Genomic DNA, 18,822 nt, shown 5'->3' with positions numbered 1-18,822 from the left:
ATGATTTGAAAAATTTTCTCATGAATGATGGATGAAGTCTCAAAAACCTATAAAATCTTAAAAGGACAGAGATTCCCTTCCCAGTTGCTGAAAAAGGTTTTAGAACTGACTCTGAAAGGCTCCTGAGCTGGCCCTATAATGACTTCCTGAAGAACTGTCAAGCCCTTCCTTTCCAGACAATCAAATGGCAGTCTGATTCCCCAGCGAGAAGCTTGCAGGCAGCTCCACCACCACCTGAACTCTCACCTTCCCATACATTCTGAGAGCTCCTGTGACTCGCTCTTTCCCAAGCTTTTGCCATCTCTCCACTTCGGTCTCTCCCCTGCCCTCTCTAGCCCCTGGCGCCCTTGGTTCCATCCTCTCCTCCTGTTGCCTCTCCTCCTTCCTCTCCCTTTCTCTAGTGGTAGCATTTACTTTGTACTTCCTGGTGAGGCACGAGGTTTAGACCAGTCTCAGGGTCCCCATGCACCTGGAGGAGGGCATGGCAACCTTACAGTATTCTTGCCTGGAGAATCCCCATGAACAGAGGAGCCTGGTGGGATACAGCCCATGGGGTTTCGAAGAGTTGGACACGACTGAGCGACTAAGCACAGCACAAGGTCCCCATGAGAAGCAACTAAGATACAACCTAGTGAAATAACTTCACATGCTGCTCTAGCTGAGCCTTTCCCAGAGGCCTAAGCACCAAACACTAAGCATGCGGACAAGGGCAGTGCTCTCCTAAGAGCATCTGTGCTTAGGGATGCGATCAGAGTAGAAGTTCTTTTTTCCTCTAAAACAAGTAACTGAACTCGTTTTATTTTCAATACATAAGAAGGCACGAGGTATAAAAGTAAATCCAGCTCTTAATTTTCAAAAGTAAGTCTTTAGAGACCAGGGCATTAACAACATTCCTGTATTTGTTAAAAGGTGTGCTCGTATTTAAGTTAGATTTCCACCTACTCAGCTCTCATACTCCTTCTTTGCATTGATTTTACAATCTTGACTTTGATTAATTAATACTTCTATGACACCACACTATAAAGGTACAAATAAAGAACTTCTACTTAATGTAGAAATAAAGAGAACACGTTTTATATATACAGCTACACATACCTCCTTTCATATTTAAATAATAAGAAATGTACATTCACAGTGAAAATCATTTGCTCTAGAAATTTTCCCTAAGCTTTTCAGTTTAAAGATGGCACCATTTGGACCTTCCTGGTGGCCCAGTGGTTAAGAATCCACCTGCCAATTCAGAGTACACGGGTTCCATCCCTGGTCCAGAAGATCACACACGCCATGGAGCAACTAAGCCCAAATGTCATGGCTACTGAGCCCATGGGTCGCAACTACTGAAGCCTGGGCACCTAGAGCCTGTGCTCCACAAGAGAAACCTGCACACTGCAGCTAGAGGGTAGCCCCTGCTCGCTGAGACTGGAGAAAGTCCAAGCACAGCAACCGAGACCCAGGGAAGCCAAACATAGATCAATTAATTAATTTTAAAAGAAAGAAAAGAAAAATGGCAAATTTATTATTTTTTAAAGATGGCACCATTTAATATCCGAACTAAATGCATTAATATAATTTTACCAGTGGCAGACTTTCTCTAGGTAAAAGAATCACAGACTTGTAGAGCTATAAGGAACACCAAATCATTAATGAGATAGACTCCCAAGTTAAATGATTGCCAAAAGCTCACAGTTGGCCTGTGACAAGCAAGGGTCTTTGCTCCTGGCGTCTAGTTCACCCCAGTTGAAATTCTCAGAGGTGAAAAACACTTGACTTACCGGTATCAATACCAAAGGCAACAAAAAGGAGAACTACTCTTACCATATATATGATGACATTAAACAGAAGCTCTGTTTCAACTTTTAGTATTTTATACCACAAATTCTTTTTTTCTAATACCATAAGTTTTTAACTCGTGACTCACCCTGCTGAGTTGGTCCAATAACCTTTGGTTCTGTTCTGATAACTCCTGGACGGCCCGTGTTTTCTCTCGATCTGCTTCCCGTAGATGAACCTGCTGCCTCTCCAGCTCATCCTGAAGCTGCTTCACATCACTTTCCAGCTCAGACACACGCCCTTCCCACTCGCCTTCTCGGTTCTCAAATCGTCTTCTTAGTTCGTGCTTCTCTTGTTCTAAGTGCTGGGTGAAAATGAAGAGGATTTTTAAACTGCTAAAAAATTCCAGAGTCGTTAATTTTTTTTCTCTTTTCACACTCTTCTAACTTTTCTTTTTCCTAGTCAGTCAGCACAACAAAACACTCTGCCACGTAGGACAAGTTGCCCATTTCACAGCTGCAAAAATATCCCTTTCAGCCAGAGTAGGGAAGGCTAACTTCACAAAGAGAACGCCATTCCTACTGAAATACTTAATGTTATTATGTTTATTCCTGTCCTTGGGCATCGGGGTTCTAGATTTAGGAACTCACCTGAAATTTAGTAAGTCATCTATTAATCAGTGAAATATACATTTAAGCAACTTAAAACAAGCCCTTGAGAAAGTTTCTTTTGCTGTCATCTGTTATGCTTGGCATAATACCAGGCACTTAGAATTTTCAGAGACAGAAAGGACTTCAGAGATCCTCCAGATCAACCACTTCTTAAAATGAAGCCACAGAAGAGATTCTGCAACCAGCTTAAGGTCTGTTCTAGCAAATGCTCCCGTTTGGGAGCTGGGATTGGGGTCTCTCTCACTTGACTGTTTAATGCTCAAAATCACAACTCAATAAATATTTGCTGCTCTATATAGCACTGCATTTTGAAATCATTAAGCAAGTTCAGGCCTACTTTTATTAAATCATGGCCTACAATCCTTGCATATTTATTTCTGATTCATTCATTCCTGAGTGCCTGTTATAGGTTAGTCACTGAAATAATGTTGAGCAAAAGAGACTTGGTCTTTCCATTTATGGGGTTTCCACTCTAGTGAGAGGTTGATGAAAGTATTATGTTGTACAGTGTGACAAATGGTATACAGGAAAAGTACAGATGGTTTGAAGGAGCAACAACAGAGAAGAACTCTTTTTGGGTTGAAGGAAATAAGAACATCTTTTTGTTTCTCTAAGATAAATACGAATGCCTCTTTTCAGAGGCAAGTATGTTCTCCTACTTAAAAAGCATGGTATGAGGACTTCACTGGTGGTCCAGTGGTTAAGAATCCACCTTGCAATACAGGCTGATGTGGGTTCGATCCCTAGTCCAGGAACTAAGATCCCACAGGCCTCGGAATGGAACGACTAAGCCTCCATGACACACTGACTGACCTGTCCCACAACTAGAGAGCCCATGTGCCACAACTAGGGAGTCCATGCAGCACAACACAACAAAAGATCCCACCTGCAGCAGCTAAGGCCCAACGCAGCCAAATAAATAGATTTTTTTTTAAATAAACAATAAAAAAAGCATAGTAAGCACCAAAAAACCAAGTAAATACCTCAGAGTATATGAGATGCATATGAGAAGTAAAGCAATGGTCCTCAACTTTTGCTGTCAGAAAATCTCTGGTATAATTGTTCAAAATATATCCTAAACACTAATTCCAGACTATGATTCAGTAAAGAATGGGATGAGGCCTAGGAAGGCATCTGTCTATCTACCCATTCATCTATTTAGGTTCTATTGGAAATTCTGATGCACTAAAGGCTGACTATCAAGCACTGAGATTGTTTCAACAAGCTAAGATGAGCAATTGCATCTTCTCCTTCAGCGTACTCAGATTCACCTTGTGAATCTACACTCTTATTCTATCCAAGTTCTCACCTTTCAAATATTTTTTAGGATGCCTCTTTTGGAAAGCCTTAAGGGGCAGTGTATAGTTATACAAGAAAATCAGTCTCATTATTCCACATCTGAGATGTGCCTAAAAAAAGATTTTTCTCTCAAGAGAGGGACTTACACTTCTCAGCATGAAAATTTTCTGTTCTATGCTTCCTTCATTTTGCTAAACTTCCAAAAATGAGGATGTTTTAGTCACTACACAAACTTCAGAAAGATGAGATGCAGAAGTAAGTGGTAATTACAATTCTAAAATTGTGATACTTGGTTTTATTGAGTTTTTCCAAAATGGAAAAGACTGAGCAGAAGGCAACAGCAAGAACTCAGTAATCACAGTATTACTGAGAGGCCAGATAAATTAGGCTTGTGTTCTAAAAGAACAGAGAGACTTAAAAATACTCCACAAACAGCTGTTAGTGAACAGCCCAACTAAGCGACTAAAACAATCTAATCCACATGCAGGAAGTGAGGCAGGGTTGAGGACAAGTGGCGCTGATCAATCTATTCTGTCCTTACATTTCTTCCTAATCCAGGTTTCCCAACACTCTGGGAAAAAAAATCAAGACTTTCCTATTAATGAACATACAGAACTTAGCCTTCTGTCTATTCTGAGAAAAGAAAGGTTTCTCCTAGAATTACATTTTCAATGAAGTGCTAAATTAACCAATAAACTCTAGGAAGAATATCAGAAAGTGTAGCAGTCAGGCTCTGTCCATGCTATTCCCTGCTTCTTGGGGTTACACTGTACTTCAAAAGGTAATATCTACACCTGAAACTAATATAATGCTGTATGTCAATTATACCTCAATAAGAAATTGAAAAAAGTTAATGTCAAAACTGTCAAGGTCATCAAAAACAAGAGAAGTCTAAGAAATTGATACAGGAAAAAAGAGACTAAGAAGATACAGAAACTAAATGTAAGGGTATCATGAAACAGAACAAGACATTTGGCAAAGGCTAAAGAAATCTACATGCTAAGTCATGTCTGACTCTTTGCGTTGCCATGGACTATAAAGTCCATGGAATTCTCTAGGCCAGAATACTTTCCCTTCTCCAGGGGATCTTCCCAACCCAGGGATCGAACCCAAGTCTCCCGCATTGCAGGCAGATTCTTTACCAGCTGAGCCGCAAGAGAAGCCGAAAGAAATCTAATTAAACTAAATGAAAAAGTTAAAGCGTTAGTTGCTCAGTCGTGTTGGACTCTTTGCAAGCCCAGGGATTGTAGCCTGCCAGGCTCCTGTGTCCATGGAATTCTCCAGGCAAGAATACTGGGCTGGGTAGCCATTCCCTTCTCCAGGGGATCTTCCTGACCCAGGGATGGAACCCGGGTTTCCTGTACTGCAGGCAGAGTCCTCACCATCTGAGCCACCAAGAAAGCCTCATAGCTAATAATAATGTATTAGTATTGATTTACTAATTATGGCAAGTACTGGGGGCAGGGCATATGGAAACTCTGTCCCATCTTTTCAATTTTTCTGTAAATCTAAAACCATTCTAAAAACAGTTTATTTAAAACTCTAAGAAGTTAGTATCACTAGCTCACCTAAAATTGGTTGTTACAGAAATGGACTTCTGCCATGAACCAAAACAGCATATTATTCTCCTAAGTCCAGCATATGGTTCTTGAAAAATACAAAGAAAAAAAAATACTATTTAAGTGGATCAAGCACTGAATGCAAATAAGGACTCCTGCATTTGCTTACCTAAATCTACTACCCAATTATGTAATCATTTTCACCTTACTTTTTTTTAACAAAAAAGTTTAACAAGAACATTTATTCTCTTTTTTTGGCCATATTGAACAGTATGCAGAACTTCCCCAACCAAGTATCAAACCCGGACCCCTGCACTGGCAGATTCTTAATCACTGGGCCACCAGGGAAGTCCCATCATTTTTTTTTTTTTTGCCTCTTAAAAAAAAAATAGTGCTAGAATCATTAGAATTGGACTAGGAAGAGGGAAGAAAATGTAACCTAGGGAAGAGACTCCCTCTGCATTAAGAGAGAATTCACTCTTACCTGGAATGGGGGAAAAAGAGAATCCTGGGCTTTAAAAACATATTTTTAAAAAACTAAATAAAGATTAAATCTCCGAACAAAAAAGTATATAAATGTAAGTTAGTGCCTTAGATCATAGCATACATAACATAAAATTTATCACCTTATCCATTTTTAAGTGTACCATTAGTTCAGTAGCCCTGAGTCCATTCATACCGTTGTGCAACCAACTTCCAGAAATTAAAAATAAACCTTTAACACTTGAGTTCATATGCTGACCTGAGAGGAGTGAAGATTTTTAAAAATAGTTTAATAAGAGTTTTAAACTATTTTAATATCATCTATCAAGTCAATAGCAAAAAGTCAAATGTAATTTATTCTTCTACAGTATAACCTTTCTTGTTACAGAATTTGAAAATCTTTTTCCTTTGGTGAAGACATGTATAAAGATTCCAAGCGGAACCCAGGATGTGTTTAACTACATATTTAGGATTACCCTTGAAAACTATCACTCATCAAACCAACTGATATGATGTTCAAGACAGCTGTCTCTTTAATCAAGTCTCTCACTGAAGGGATTTCAAATCACAAGCATACATCTCTGCAGTAGTACTTCTATTTAGAGTCTGTAATCTAATCTCTTTTTCAAAAAAAAGACACCCTTTTAGTCTGAGACGTCTACTTCAAGTGAAAATCAAACAATTCAATTCATTGGGTTGCTTTTTGGCAATCTACAAACAGGTTTCACAAACCACTTTTCAGAGAGGTATCTCGGGAGTTCACCGACTGGCAGACCTAGTTAACAGGCCAACTGAACTACAGGGCACTCACTGGTTTCCTTTTTTTTCCCTCTCTTATTTATTTTTGATATGTTGTTGGACTACAGACATACTTACTAGAGAAAAATTTCTGAATCTACACTCTGACCATTTGACCAGTAGCAGTGATATGGAACCAGGCAATGGTCAATTTCAAACCGTATTCAGGGCTGTACTATTCTCTTGTAACAAGAATAAAAAGAACTCATTGCCACCAAACTGGGAGACAATATTAAATGCATAGACAGAAAAAGATAAGCTCATCGCCACTGCCACAGATGCACCTCCCCATCTTCACTTAAGAAAAAAAGACTCTCTCTAAAAACTTTTTTAGAAGTGGTGGCCACTTGTATTAGTTTCAAGGCCCTTTTCTAGTTAAGGGCAAGAAAACAGAAGCAAAAGACTTTGGTCCAGAGAATTGGCAGAATCTTACAGATATTTTAAGGGGTATTTATAACAATGGTTAAAGTTATATGGTTCTCACAAGTTGCATTTGGCCATCCAAATGCATGTGTGAGACCCAGAACAGAAACAAAAGTACTGTTTAAATACATATACTGTTTAAATACATATATATACTGAAGTCCACATCAAATCACAACCGTCACATGTTGAGCCCAGGCTCACCTGATTTCTGCAGTGGAACCATATTTCCTAATCCGTATCTGAAGGCTATATAAAGCTCCTTTAGGGGCACTTGTTTCCCACCATTCTGAGCTGAGGGGAAGTTAAGACAAGGGCATGTGGAAGCCCTTAACTCCAAAGCTAAAAAGCTTTAGGCTAACACCCTGATTAGCGATTAACTACCTCTCTGAAAACCTGGAGCATATTTTAAATGCTTTCCGGCTCTGTAATTTCTGTGTGCAGGCATCACCTCAGTGCTGTATAAATTAGTCATACTGTAAGCTCTATTTTAGATGCTGTGTACAGTACATATATAGAACGGCCCACAGCGTTTGGGGCCGTGCATGGGCCCATTTGCTGTGAGCAGGGTAAGAAAGCCAGGTGTGTTCAAAGAATGCCCTCGTCTGATAACCCCAAACCCTCCATGCTACCCACCTCCCAGGTGGCTTTCTGTTAAGACAAAATAAGCAAGGAATGGGGTGAGGTGGGTGACTGCCTGGCTCCCGAAGCTACCCAGGGTCGGCGGGAGGGTACCTGGGCTCCCCCCTCTCCCGCTTCCCACCTATCCCAGGAGGGACGTCCTCACCTCCAGCTTATCAGTCAGTTCCTTGTGCATCTGTTCGTACTGCCGGCTCATGTCCTGATTCCTCTCGAGCAATGCCTTGCCCAATCGGGCCGCCAAGACCAGATCCTTCTCCTTCTGCCGGATCACTGACAGCAGCTCGGGATCCTGGGCGGGCGGCGGCTGCAGTCCGGCCGCCTCGGCTGGAGGCCCAGGCTCGGCCTGAGGATGCTCCCCGGGCTCGGACGGCCGTTCCCCAGCCGCCAGCAGCGCCAGCTCCTCCTCTAACGCCAGTTCCAACTCCCCGCGGCCCCCGGGGAAGGAGATGAGGGCAGCGGCGGTGGCGGTGGCTGGATTCCCGACTGCGTCCGCGGCCGCGGCGGGCAGCTCCATGCAGCAGGCGCTGTCCGGCTCTGAGGGTGCTGAAGCGCGGCCGGCCAAGCCCAGGCAGAAGGCGGACATGGCCCGCGCGCGCCGAGCCCGCAGCGGTGCGGCCCGGCCGGCGCGCGCCAGGCTGCAGGGGGGAGGGGCCCCGCCGCGCCGCCCCGCGCCTCGCCTCACGCCGCGGCACGCGCCCCTCGGGTCTCCGCGAGCCCTGGGCGCGGCGCGCGCCGGCCCGCCCCTCCCCCGCGCCGGCGGCACGCGCCCCCTCCCCCCGCCCCCGGGCTCAGCTGCTCGGCGAGCGTCGGGGAGGAGGAGGAGGGGGGGTGGCAAAGGGAAGGCTGAGGAAGGGAAGACTGCGGGGACGCGAAGCGGGAGGGGAAGTTGCGGGGAGGAAAGCCGCCCTCGCCGCCGCCGCCGCCGCCGCCGCCGGGTTTTCAGCCACCCTGTTGCTGCTGCTCCCGCTGCCGCCGCCGGCCGGGCAGCGCCTCACCGGGCGGGCTGCGCTCCGCTGTCGCTGCGACGCTCGCTGCTGCTGCCGGCGGCCGCTCTCTGCAGCCGCGCTCCATGTCCCTCGGCTCGGCGGCAGCCCCAGCAGCAGCAGCGGCGGCGACGGCGGCTGCTGCAGGCGCCGAGGCGGCGGCTCCACATCGCGCACCGCGCGGCCCGGCGACCTCCTTCCTGCCTGCCTCAGCTCTCTCCAGTTCCACCGGGCCGGCCGCGCCGCGCCCCGCCCCGGGCTTCCGGCCGCGCCCCCTCTCCCCGCCCCTTGCCGGCGCCTGACGCGCACGGGCACCTGTTCGCCGCGCCCGCGCGCGATTCGCCGGTTCGTGGGTCTCCTCAGCGGCGCCCAGGTGGCGCCGGCAGCCTTAACCCCTGCGCTGCCTCACGCCCGGGGGCGGCTGCGTGCGCAGCCAGCGGAGACGGCCGGCTCATCCGTAACGGTCCGGGCGGCTCCTCGGCGCGGCCACGCCCCCGGCCTCGCGTCCACCTCGCGGTGTGGCTCCGCCCCCGGCACGCTCACCTCGGGGTGTGGCCTCGCGCGCACCTCCGAGAACGGCCCCGCCCCCAGCCTCGTTCTCACCTCAAGGCCTGGCCCCGCCCTCGACCTCTCTCGGAACTCTGGACTGGCGAGCTTCTCTGGGTGCGATGGGTCTCAGTCTTAGGTGGTTGGTCTCCAAAGGGGACTGAGGACGTTTCTCCAAGACGGGTGGCCAAGCCCGACGGAGACTTGCTGCCACGGACTGTGGGTCTGAGCCCCCGCGAGAGCTAAGCAGTCAGGAGAGGGAGCCCTAGAAAGCAATAGAAGGGACGACTTCAGAAATCCAGCGTCTCAATGATGATGACTCAGGGATATAAGAAACTAGAAGCCTCGGAGATCAGCAGCTCCGAAAGAAAGGGGTGCTGTTGAGAAATAACGGGGAAAAATGCTCACAAATGGGAATGCGAAGCAAAGACCCTCCTTAATAACTTCTGTTTATTAGGCACTTAGTGTGTGCCATGCCTCGTGCTCTATAGGCATTATCTTAGATAATCCTCACAAGAATCTTAAAAGTCAGTACTGTCACTCTTATCATTTTACAGAGAAGGAAACTGAGGCCCTGAGATACAGAATCAGATCTAGGCAGACTGGTATATAAATATACCATTATTTACTTTCCTCACATACAAGTCTTGAGGAAGATAAGTAGTAATTTGTGACCAAGATAGCCTGGGTCAGTATCCACGGTTCTATCAGGAAAGCTTCCTGCAATGATCAAATCAAGGACTAAAGAGCCTAATGGGTGATTCCAGTCAGTTCTTGCTTTGACCTCATCGGTGATGCTCTGTCTCCTGTTTTCAGAAACAACCCCATCTGAGGCTAGAATTTGTCCTTGTTCTTTCCCTTTTCTTATGGACAACAATCCATTTTTGAGTTAGATCACTGTTTGATCCTTTTCATCACAGTGAGATGGAAATTTTCAGGACACCAATTGGCTAAAATGAGTCAAATGGTTTCTCATGGCTTTTTCTCTTATTAAAGTCAAAGCCTAAAAAAAAAAAAGTCAAAGCCTAAACAAAACTCCGGTACATACATCACTTTTTACCTTCCAACTGAAGGTGTGAAACCTGAAGGTCCTGAGCCTTGGGGATGACTCTGTTCTCTAGTTGATTGAAAAGGAGACAGACAATAGAGGGCTTCACACATCTTAGAACCAAGTTTTGAAAGTTGACGGTGGTATCATTCCAACAATACATTGTTCTAGCAGTTGAGCAGAAATAGTGGGTCCATGGTGAGACCCACCTGCAAATCCCTTTTGTCTTTTTTGATCAGGAAAGAAGTTGCTCCTGAAAATAGATTAGGGACACACATATCAAGAGCAAACAAAATCCTAATCAAAAGGGGTTTCAGGTATTTATTTTTCCTTGAAGCAGACTTGCAGCCTATCTCTCCCCAGAGGTTTTTGTCTTGCCTTCCTTAAGCTCGATGGTCCTACTCTATTAGACTTGCCTGTTACTGTGAGAATGAACTTTCACAATGCTAACTCTCATTTCTGAAGAACATTCCTCACAATGTTCCCCTGCCTAATCTGACTAGGAAGCAATCATTTTCTACTACAACTTTGGCCCTAAAGTACCATCTTCCTGTGAATAGTCAAAGGAGACCAGCCCAAGTTTGGAGAACTATTTAGAATAGTGGTTCTTACCCTTTTCACTCTCAGAACCTCTTTACACTCTTAAAAATCATTGAAGATCTCAAAAATGTTTAGTTTATATTGGTTTAGATAGTGGTATTTACTGTATTAAAATTAAAACTGAAAATTTTTAATTCTTATTTTAAATACTTATAATAAACCTATTAAATGTTAACATAATATAGTTAATAAAAGATATATATTCCCAAGTTTATTTTTTTAAGCTTTTTATTTTGTATTGGGGTATAGCCAATTAATAAACAATGTTGTGATAGTTTCAGGTGAACAGTAAAGGGACTTAGCCATACATATATGTGCATCTATTCTCCCCCAAACTTCCCTCCCATTAAGGCAATTCCCAAATTTAAAAAGTGAGCAAAGAGGAATGGCATTATTTTTCATTTTTATAAAATCTCTTTAATGTTTGACTTAACAGTAGAAAATGGATTTTTATATCTGCCTCTCCATTCAATGTAGTGATGTTTGTTTTGGCTGAAATACATGAAGAATTGCTCTTGGTTACTAAGCCTTGCATTTTTATCATTTTTATATTCCTTAATAATATATTTGCATCACTGTTGCTTTTGGTGTCTGGACATTCTGGTGAACTTAGGTAAAACCCATCTTAACCTGCCATGGATGGATTTCCACATTAAAGGGCTGCCACATCCCTAAGAGCAAAGCATGAAATATTCTTTCTTAGGAATCCTGATATCTCCAAATGTGATAACACTCATCAAGTTTCCTCAAGTTATTTATTTTTATTAGCCTCCTGATCTGCAAAAACTGGAAAGTGTGGAAGACAAAACATTCCAGAAAATTTGTTTTTGAAGTCAAGTGTGGAAGAAATATGAGGAGCTGGCAAAACATGTGATAAAGCAGTTCTACACTTGGTATTTTCATTCAGCAATTATAAGTGCATATGCATTTTTTTAAGTTTTATATTTTATTTATGAACTAGTAGTGGGAACATAAAATTCTCAAAAATTCCTAAAATGTTACCCAAAAGCTTTTTATATTTTTTGGAGACGAATTGACTCAACATTTTGCAAAATGTGGTATGTGTACCTCTAGGGATTTTCAACTTGATTTTTAAGGGAAAAACATTTAGTGGCTGATGCTCAGTAGCATCAGTCTTTAGCAGGTGCCATGCCCTGCCTGGTGTAGGAGTGGGCTTTCTCGGCTACCTGTCACTGTGCCCCAGCTCACCTTGCTGGGACCTCCTACCCAGCCTCTCTCATTTCTAGGTCCTTATCTTGGCAGACCCCTCACATGTTTCCCTTCACCCTCCTAGGGTCCTCTCCGGGGCTTCAACCCCACCTCACACTCCCTTTCCTCCTTTTCCCTCAGCTTGTTATTTAAAAGATTTCATAAATGTACAACACTTAAAATGGTGCCTGGCACATGGTAGGCACAGTGTGGGTGCTTGATAAATAAATAAATGCATAAAATAACTGAGCATAGGGAATTTCCTGGCAGTCCAGTGGTTAGGACTCCATGCTTCCACTGCAGGGAGCGTTGGTTCGGACCCCTGTTTGGGGAACTAAGATCCTGCATGTTGTGTGGTGAGGCCAAACAAAAGTCTGTGTGCTTTTATATATATATTTACTTACATGGCTGTGCCAAGTCTTAGTTGTGGCATGAGGGATCTTTTAGTAGTGGCATGTGGGATCCAGTCTCCAGACAAGGGATCGAACCCTGGTTCCCTACTCTGGGAATGAGGAGTCTTAGCTACTGGACTACCAGATAATCCCTGTATGCTTTTTATTATCACTATGAGATGGTAATTCTAGACAATGTCAATGGCAATACACTCTCACCTCACCCCCCCTTGGCATCCCACTGACAGTATTTGACAAGATTGATCAAGGAACACTTCATGACTTTGGCCCTTAAAGGACATAGGGGACTCCATGGGCAAAGATGAAAGGCAAGTAGAGAGAACCGCTTCTCCAAAGACACAGGAGGCAGGAAGTTGTGTTGGAGAAGAACCAAGGAGGAAGAATGGAGTTGCAAAGGTAAAGACAGGCTGGCACTGACTTGCAGAAGAAGGAAAGATGCCATTTACTGAGTGCCTGCTGTGGGAGGCCAAAGGGTTAGCTTGCTTAAACTTTACAGTCACCTTTCCAGATGGGTATTATCATCTCCATTTTATAGATGTGGAAACAGGTTCTGAGAGGATCAGGGTCTTGCCCTGAAACTAGTAAAGGGCAGAGTTGGTATGTGAGCAGAGTTTAGATTGCTTATAAAACCTGTGGTCTTTCCACCTATGTAGCCTTGAATGCTAACCCCAAGACAACAGAGGGCTATTGGTGATTTTAAAATTGTGAAGTGTCCTGAATAAAGCTGAAACTCAGGAAGACCCACCTGACGCTGGTATTAAGGACGAGGTCATGGTGGGAGCTGGGAACCAGCGAGAACAGTTAAGATGCAGCTGGAAGAGTCTAGATGAAAGGGATGAAAGAAATAGGGAAATACAGAAAAGAAGTCAGAGAGGTTATAAAAAAAAGAACTGCTAGTGGAGCTTCCCTGGTGGTTCAGTGGTAAAGAATCCACCTGCCAATGCAGGAGACATGGGTTCGACCCCTGGTGAGGAAAGACCCCACATGCTGCAGAGCAGCTAAGCCCACATGCCACTACTGTTGAGCCTGGGCCCTTGAGCCCGTGCTCCGTAACAAGAGAAGCCACCGCAATGAGAAGCCTGCGCACTGCAGCTAGAGAGTAACCCGCGGTTGGTGCAACTAGAGAAAAGCCCACACAGCAGCAGAAACCCAGCAGAGCCGAACATAAATAAAGTTTAAAAAATAATAACAAAGAAGACCTGCTAGGATTTGGAGACTGATTGGAGACTAGGGAGTGCGAGTGAGGAAAAAGGAGGGTGCAGAAATGCCTCTGAGGTTCCTAACTGGGGCAATAGAATGATGGTGCTATTGCCAGAAACAGGAAAGCCAGAAGAAAGAGAATTCCACAACCAGGCCCTTGGATTTGGCTGTGGCCGAGGACATCTGGCCTACACAGGGAAATAAGGCAAGCACGTAATCAGCATAAACACAGCAGTTGTAAGAGTGAGTTGTGGAGATGTTGGTCAGGAATTGTATCAGTGGGCTTGAAAATGAAAAGAGATTCCTCAACTGAAATAAACCTTCTTAAAGAAGGCTACACTGGATGGAAGAGAAGGGCTAGAGTACTTGACAGGAGGAAAAGGCTTGTTCCCTGTGGTTGGAAAAGCATTAGTCAAGGCCAGGAGACAGGAAACAGCTGATCATGGCTCCATGCCTGTGGGAATGGAAGCGCCTCTCATTTACTGGGCCCTCTTCCCCACCTTCCCCAATTCCCATCTGGAAGCAAAGAGCACTGGACTTCTCTTCTCAACTGCCCACTCCACCCATCCAGCCACAGTCTAGTAAAGGAAAGGATTAGGGAGAGAAGCAGGCCTCCTGATGGGTTTAGAAAATAATTGCACAGAGGAAAGCCGTATGCAGGTTTCATTATATATTTGCATTTAGAAAAACCAAGAATTTGCAAAGGCTTATATTCAATAAGGCATATAAAATCACCCAATTAAAAGAAAAGAAGATGGCAAGGACTCAAAAACTGGTTACAGAATTTAAGTTAATTGAAGAAAAACCAAGTAATACGTCAAAGGTATAAATCTGCATTTCCCTGGGGTCTCAATTGAGTGATTTGGCTTTTTTTTAGTAAGTGGGTCAGAAAACTGCTAATCCTATAACGATTTTCTTCAGCGGCATTCAGCTGGTACATATGTTTCTTGCAGATCTTAAAAAAAAAAAAAGTATGTTAAGATTGCTAAAGTTGTTAACCCAATATAAAATTACCTTATTTATCCACCATGAATAATGTATGTATTTTCTTGATTGAAAGTCAATCCTTTTAATTGGCAAGTAGTGACAGTATTGTTTGTGGTTTTACTTTGAAGTGTGTTTTGTGTTGCACAACTCTACCATAAAGCTGATATAGTGATGTTATATAATAGTCTCAAACAGAATGAAAGTTAACAAGACAAACCACTGCACTACATGAAGACAGATATAGAAGCTGATACACTGGTTTTGTGGAGACAGCTCAGGTTTAAAAACACAAGTCACGAGTCAGCATGAAAGAGCTTTTTTTTTCAGTTCTGGTAAAAGTCACATAAAAATTACCATTTTGACCATGTTTAAGTGTATAGTTCAAAAGCATTTAATACATCATAGTGCTGTGCAACCATCACTACCATCCAACCACAGGACTCTTTTCATACTGCAAAACTGAAACTCTGTACCCATTAAAAACTAACTCCCCATTCCCTTCTCTCCTCAGCCTCTCGGGAACCGCCACTGCACCTTCTGTCTCTATGCATTTGACAGTTCTAGGTAACTCATACAATTGGAGTCAGACAGTGTCTCTTTTGCGAGCGCCTTCTTTCACTTTAGCATAATGTCCTCGAGGTTCATTCATTTGGTAGCAAAGACCAAATAACATTCCATTGTTTCTATGTCACATTTTGTTTACCCCTTTCTTCATTAGTTGACAGATGGGTTGCTTCCACCTTTGAGCTATTGTGAATAACTCTGCTATGGACATGAGTGTACAGACATCTCTTCGAGTTCCTGCTTTCATTTCTTTAGAGCATTATCCAGAAGTGGACTTGCCAGATCATATGGTAACCCTATTTTTAATTTTTTGAGGAACTGTCATACTGTTTTCCACGTTGATGCGAGAGCTATTTTTAAGTCATCTGTTGTTGAGATGTACTTATTCATTTTTTCACTCTCCTTTCAACAAATATTACTGAGGACTTGCCTCATATAATGGTTGAGCTAGGCTCTGTGAAGTTTATCAATAAGACTTATCTGGTGGTATAAAAGAGATCTCTGAAATAAATATGGGGCTTTCTAGGTGGCTCAGTGGTAAAGAATCCGCCTGCCAAGCAGGAAACACAATTTCAATCCCTGGGTCTGGAAGATCCCCTGGTAAAGGAAATGGCAACCCACTCCAGTATTCTTGCCTGGGAAATCCCATGGACAGAGGAGCCTGGCAGGCTACAGTCCATGGGGCCACAAAGAGATGGACACACAACTTAAGAGACTGGACAACAACAATATGAAATAAATATATCAAATGTACCAAAATAGATACAGTGACTCCTAAGCCAGAGCAAGCCTTGGATTCAGAGTTTCAACACAATTTCAAAAAATGCCTAATGGAAGAGAAGTTGGTCTATTTGAAAGCATAGAAAAAAAGAGCATCACAGAAATAAATATGGAGAGTCCTATTCAAATATGGTTCAGCAATGGACCAGTATTATTGAGTCATTGGCAAGATAGGCAGCTGCTACTGCTGCTGCTAAGTTGTTCCAGTCGTGTCCAACTCTGTGTGACACCATAGATGGCAGCCTACCAGGCTCCACCGTCCCTGGGATTCTCCAGGCAAGAATACTGGAGTGGGATGCCATTTCCTTCTCCAATGGATGAAAGTGAAAAGTGAAAGTGAAGTTGCTCAGTCGTGTCCAACTCTTCGAGACCCCACAGACTTCAGCCTACCAGGCTCCACCGTCCCTGGGATTCTCCAGGCAAGAATACTGGAGTGGGATGCCATTTCCTTCTCCAATGGATGAAAGTGAAAAGTGAAAGTGAAGTTGCTCAGTCGTGTCCAACTCTTCGAGACCCCACAGACTTCAGCCCACCAGGCTCCTCCGTCCATGGGATTTTCCAGGCAAGAGTACTGGAGTGGGCTGCCATTGCCTTCTCCAAAGACAGGCAGAGTGCATCTCAAAAACCAAACCGAGCAATGCTCTTTTAGCTCATGCACCTAATTCTCTTTGTTTTAATTATATGCTCTTTAAGCTGTGATCTGATTGTAATATGCTTTTTCTGCCTATATAGGGAGAGTGCTTTTGGGTATGTGAACCTCAGCATCGTGGTCTTTGAGAGCTTACATTTCTCATTATAAATCAATAATTTGGCATCCTGGCTTTCAACATTGTACTTAATAATCTTAATTAATGTGAGTCCAATTCTAAAATACAAACCTACTCTTGATGTGCTGGCAAAGGTCAGATTTCTGAGCCTTTTAGACAATAGACCAGGGACAGGTCATAGATGCCTCTGAACCCTGGTTTTCCTACTTGAAAATGAAGTTTTAAAATGATGTTTATCCAATAGGCCAAGACACAGAAACAACCTAAATGCCCATCAACAGATGAATGGATAAAGAAGATGTGGTGCATATATACAACAGAATATTATTCAGCCATAAAAAGGAAACAATGCCATTTGCAACAACATAGATGGATCTAGAGGTTATCATACTAAGTGAAGTCAGACAGAGAAAGATACCATATGATATAATTTATATGTGGAATCTAAAATATAACACAAATGAACCTATCTATAAGATAGAAACAGACTCTCAGACATAGAGAACAGACCTATGGTTGCCGGAGGGGAGAGGCGGTGGGAGAGGGATGGCTTGGGAGTTTGGGATTAGAAGATGCAAGCCACTATATATGAAATGGATAAACAGCAAGGTCCTACTGCATAGCACAGGGAATTATATTCAGTATCTTGTGGTAAACTGAATCACTTTGCTGTATAGCAGAAATTAACACAATACTGTAAATCAACTATACTTCAATAAAAAAAATAGTGCTTACATTATGGAGTTGTTGATCAAATGTTGATCTTGATATTGATGGGAAATTCTCCAAGGCATTACTACTGTATGAGTTTTCTTGGTAGACAAAATCTGACCTCATAGAGCACATCTGCTTCTTTTCTGTTGGAATCTGCATAACTCTTACTCTCAAAGCACAAGCCAACTTGTGAAGGATTTATTTGAACTGTCTATTCTTACCACTTCCTTTGATGCCCCTCCCTCTGTTTCCTCATATCCCACACTCCCAGGATTTCGTGCTCTGGCAAGACAAAGCCAGCACCCCCACAGGCAGCACCCCATGCTCTGGCTGTCACACAACCCAGCTTGCATGCTCATAAGGACTGGTCGCTACAGCCAATATAAGAACTTGACTGATGCCAGTGAAGTCACAACTGATAATGTCAATGCTTTAACATTCAAAGGAACACTCTCAAATTGTAGAATTTAATTGGCTGAAATTGGCCAATAGGGAAAAAAGAAAACTTTGGGTCATATGAGGCCTGTTTGGTGCCACCTCTCAAGTCTACAATTTTCTCCACTGTCCTTTTAAAGAATTCTGGGCCATTGCAGCAAGAAAACTTTTGCTCTTGTGTGAATGCAAGGGGTTTTATGAGATTTATAGGACTTTGGGTGAGACTAGGGAAATTCTTGCACTAAATTAGGGGTTTTCAGGTGTGGGTGAGCTGCTGAATAGTAACTATAAGGTAGTTTGGGGCAGGTACAGAAGAATAACATGAAATGGAGCTGGTCTGAGCCTAGGACATTGTTTCCTTTGGAGCAAACTAGACTTGGTCCAGGGGACCTCAAGCAAAGAGATGGACTAGCCACCATTCACTTTGCTACTTTCTAATCATGAGTCAGCATTCCATGCTAAATCTAATGGATGGTTCAGAGAATCACAAAACATGGTTAAACAATTGGTAAATAGGACTTACAAAGAAAATGTGAGTAAAGAGAAGTATTTAACCAGAGATAGGTGATATTAATAACATAGCCTGTGTTATTTTACTGAAGGTTGGTTGTTATCAGTCAAGGTTCTCCAGGAAAACAGAACCAATAAGGTGAGAGAGAGAGAGAGAGAGAAACATTATAGCAATTGGCTCACATGATTATGGTGGTCGAAAAATCCCACAGTCTGTCTATATGCCTTCTGGAGAAGCAGGAAAGCTGGTGGTGCAATTGAGTCCAAGGTCAAAAGCTCAAGAAAGGGGGTTGGGGGTGTGATGGGGCTGCTGGTGTAAGTCTCATTCCAAGTTTGAAGACCTGAGAAACGGAAGCAAAAATGTTCAATGGCAGAAGATGAAAGTCTCAACTTAGGCAGAAACAACACAAAACAAGCAAAT

The 18,822-nt window shown here is 43.5% G+C and overlaps 1 protein-coding gene and 1 long non-coding RNA gene across 6 annotated transcripts in view; both read right to left on the bottom strand.

Annotated features, from left to right (window-relative positions):
• BICDL1 (BICD family like cargo adaptor 1) overlaps nt 1-8,345 on the bottom strand; it is an 80,176-nt gene extending 71,831 nt beyond the window's left edge. For all 5 annotated transcript variants that reach the window (XR_011249997.1, XR_011249998.1, XM_069558137.1 and 2 more), the window contains exons 1-2: nt 7,791-8,345; nt 1,919-2,134 (exon numbers count right to left, since the gene is read on the bottom strand). Coding sequence is in view for 3 of the 5 variants with exons in the window: in XM_069558137.1 (XP_069414238.1) it covers nt 1,919-2,134; nt 7,791-8,228 (654 nt within the window). In the remaining 2 variants the exon portion in view is untranslated. The remainder of the gene's footprint in view (nt 1-1,918; nt 2,135-7,790) is intronic.
• Nucleotides 8,346-14,299: 5,954 nt separating this feature from the next.
• Nucleotides 14,300-18,822, bottom strand: part of LOC138422741 (uncharacterized) — a 68,466-nt gene continuing 63,943 nt past the window's right edge. Inside the window, exons 8-9 of the long non-coding RNA XR_011250001.1 lie at nt 18,585-18,742; nt 14,300-14,599 (exon numbers count right to left, since the gene is read on the bottom strand). This is a non-coding gene — a long non-coding RNA (uncharacterized lncRNA). The remainder of the gene's footprint in view (nt 14,600-18,584; nt 18,743-18,822) is intronic.

Source organism: Ovis canadensis, chromosome 17 (assembly GCF_042477335.2).
Source record: "Ovis canadensis isolate MfBH-ARS-UI-01 breed Bighorn chromosome 17, ARS-UI_OviCan_v2, whole genome shotgun sequence".
Lineage (NCBI taxonomy): Eukaryota > Metazoa > Chordata > Mammalia > Artiodactyla > Bovidae > Ovis > Ovis canadensis.
The sequence above is the reverse complement of the archived record's forward strand: the minus strand, read 5'-3'. Positions and strand labels throughout refer to the sequence as shown.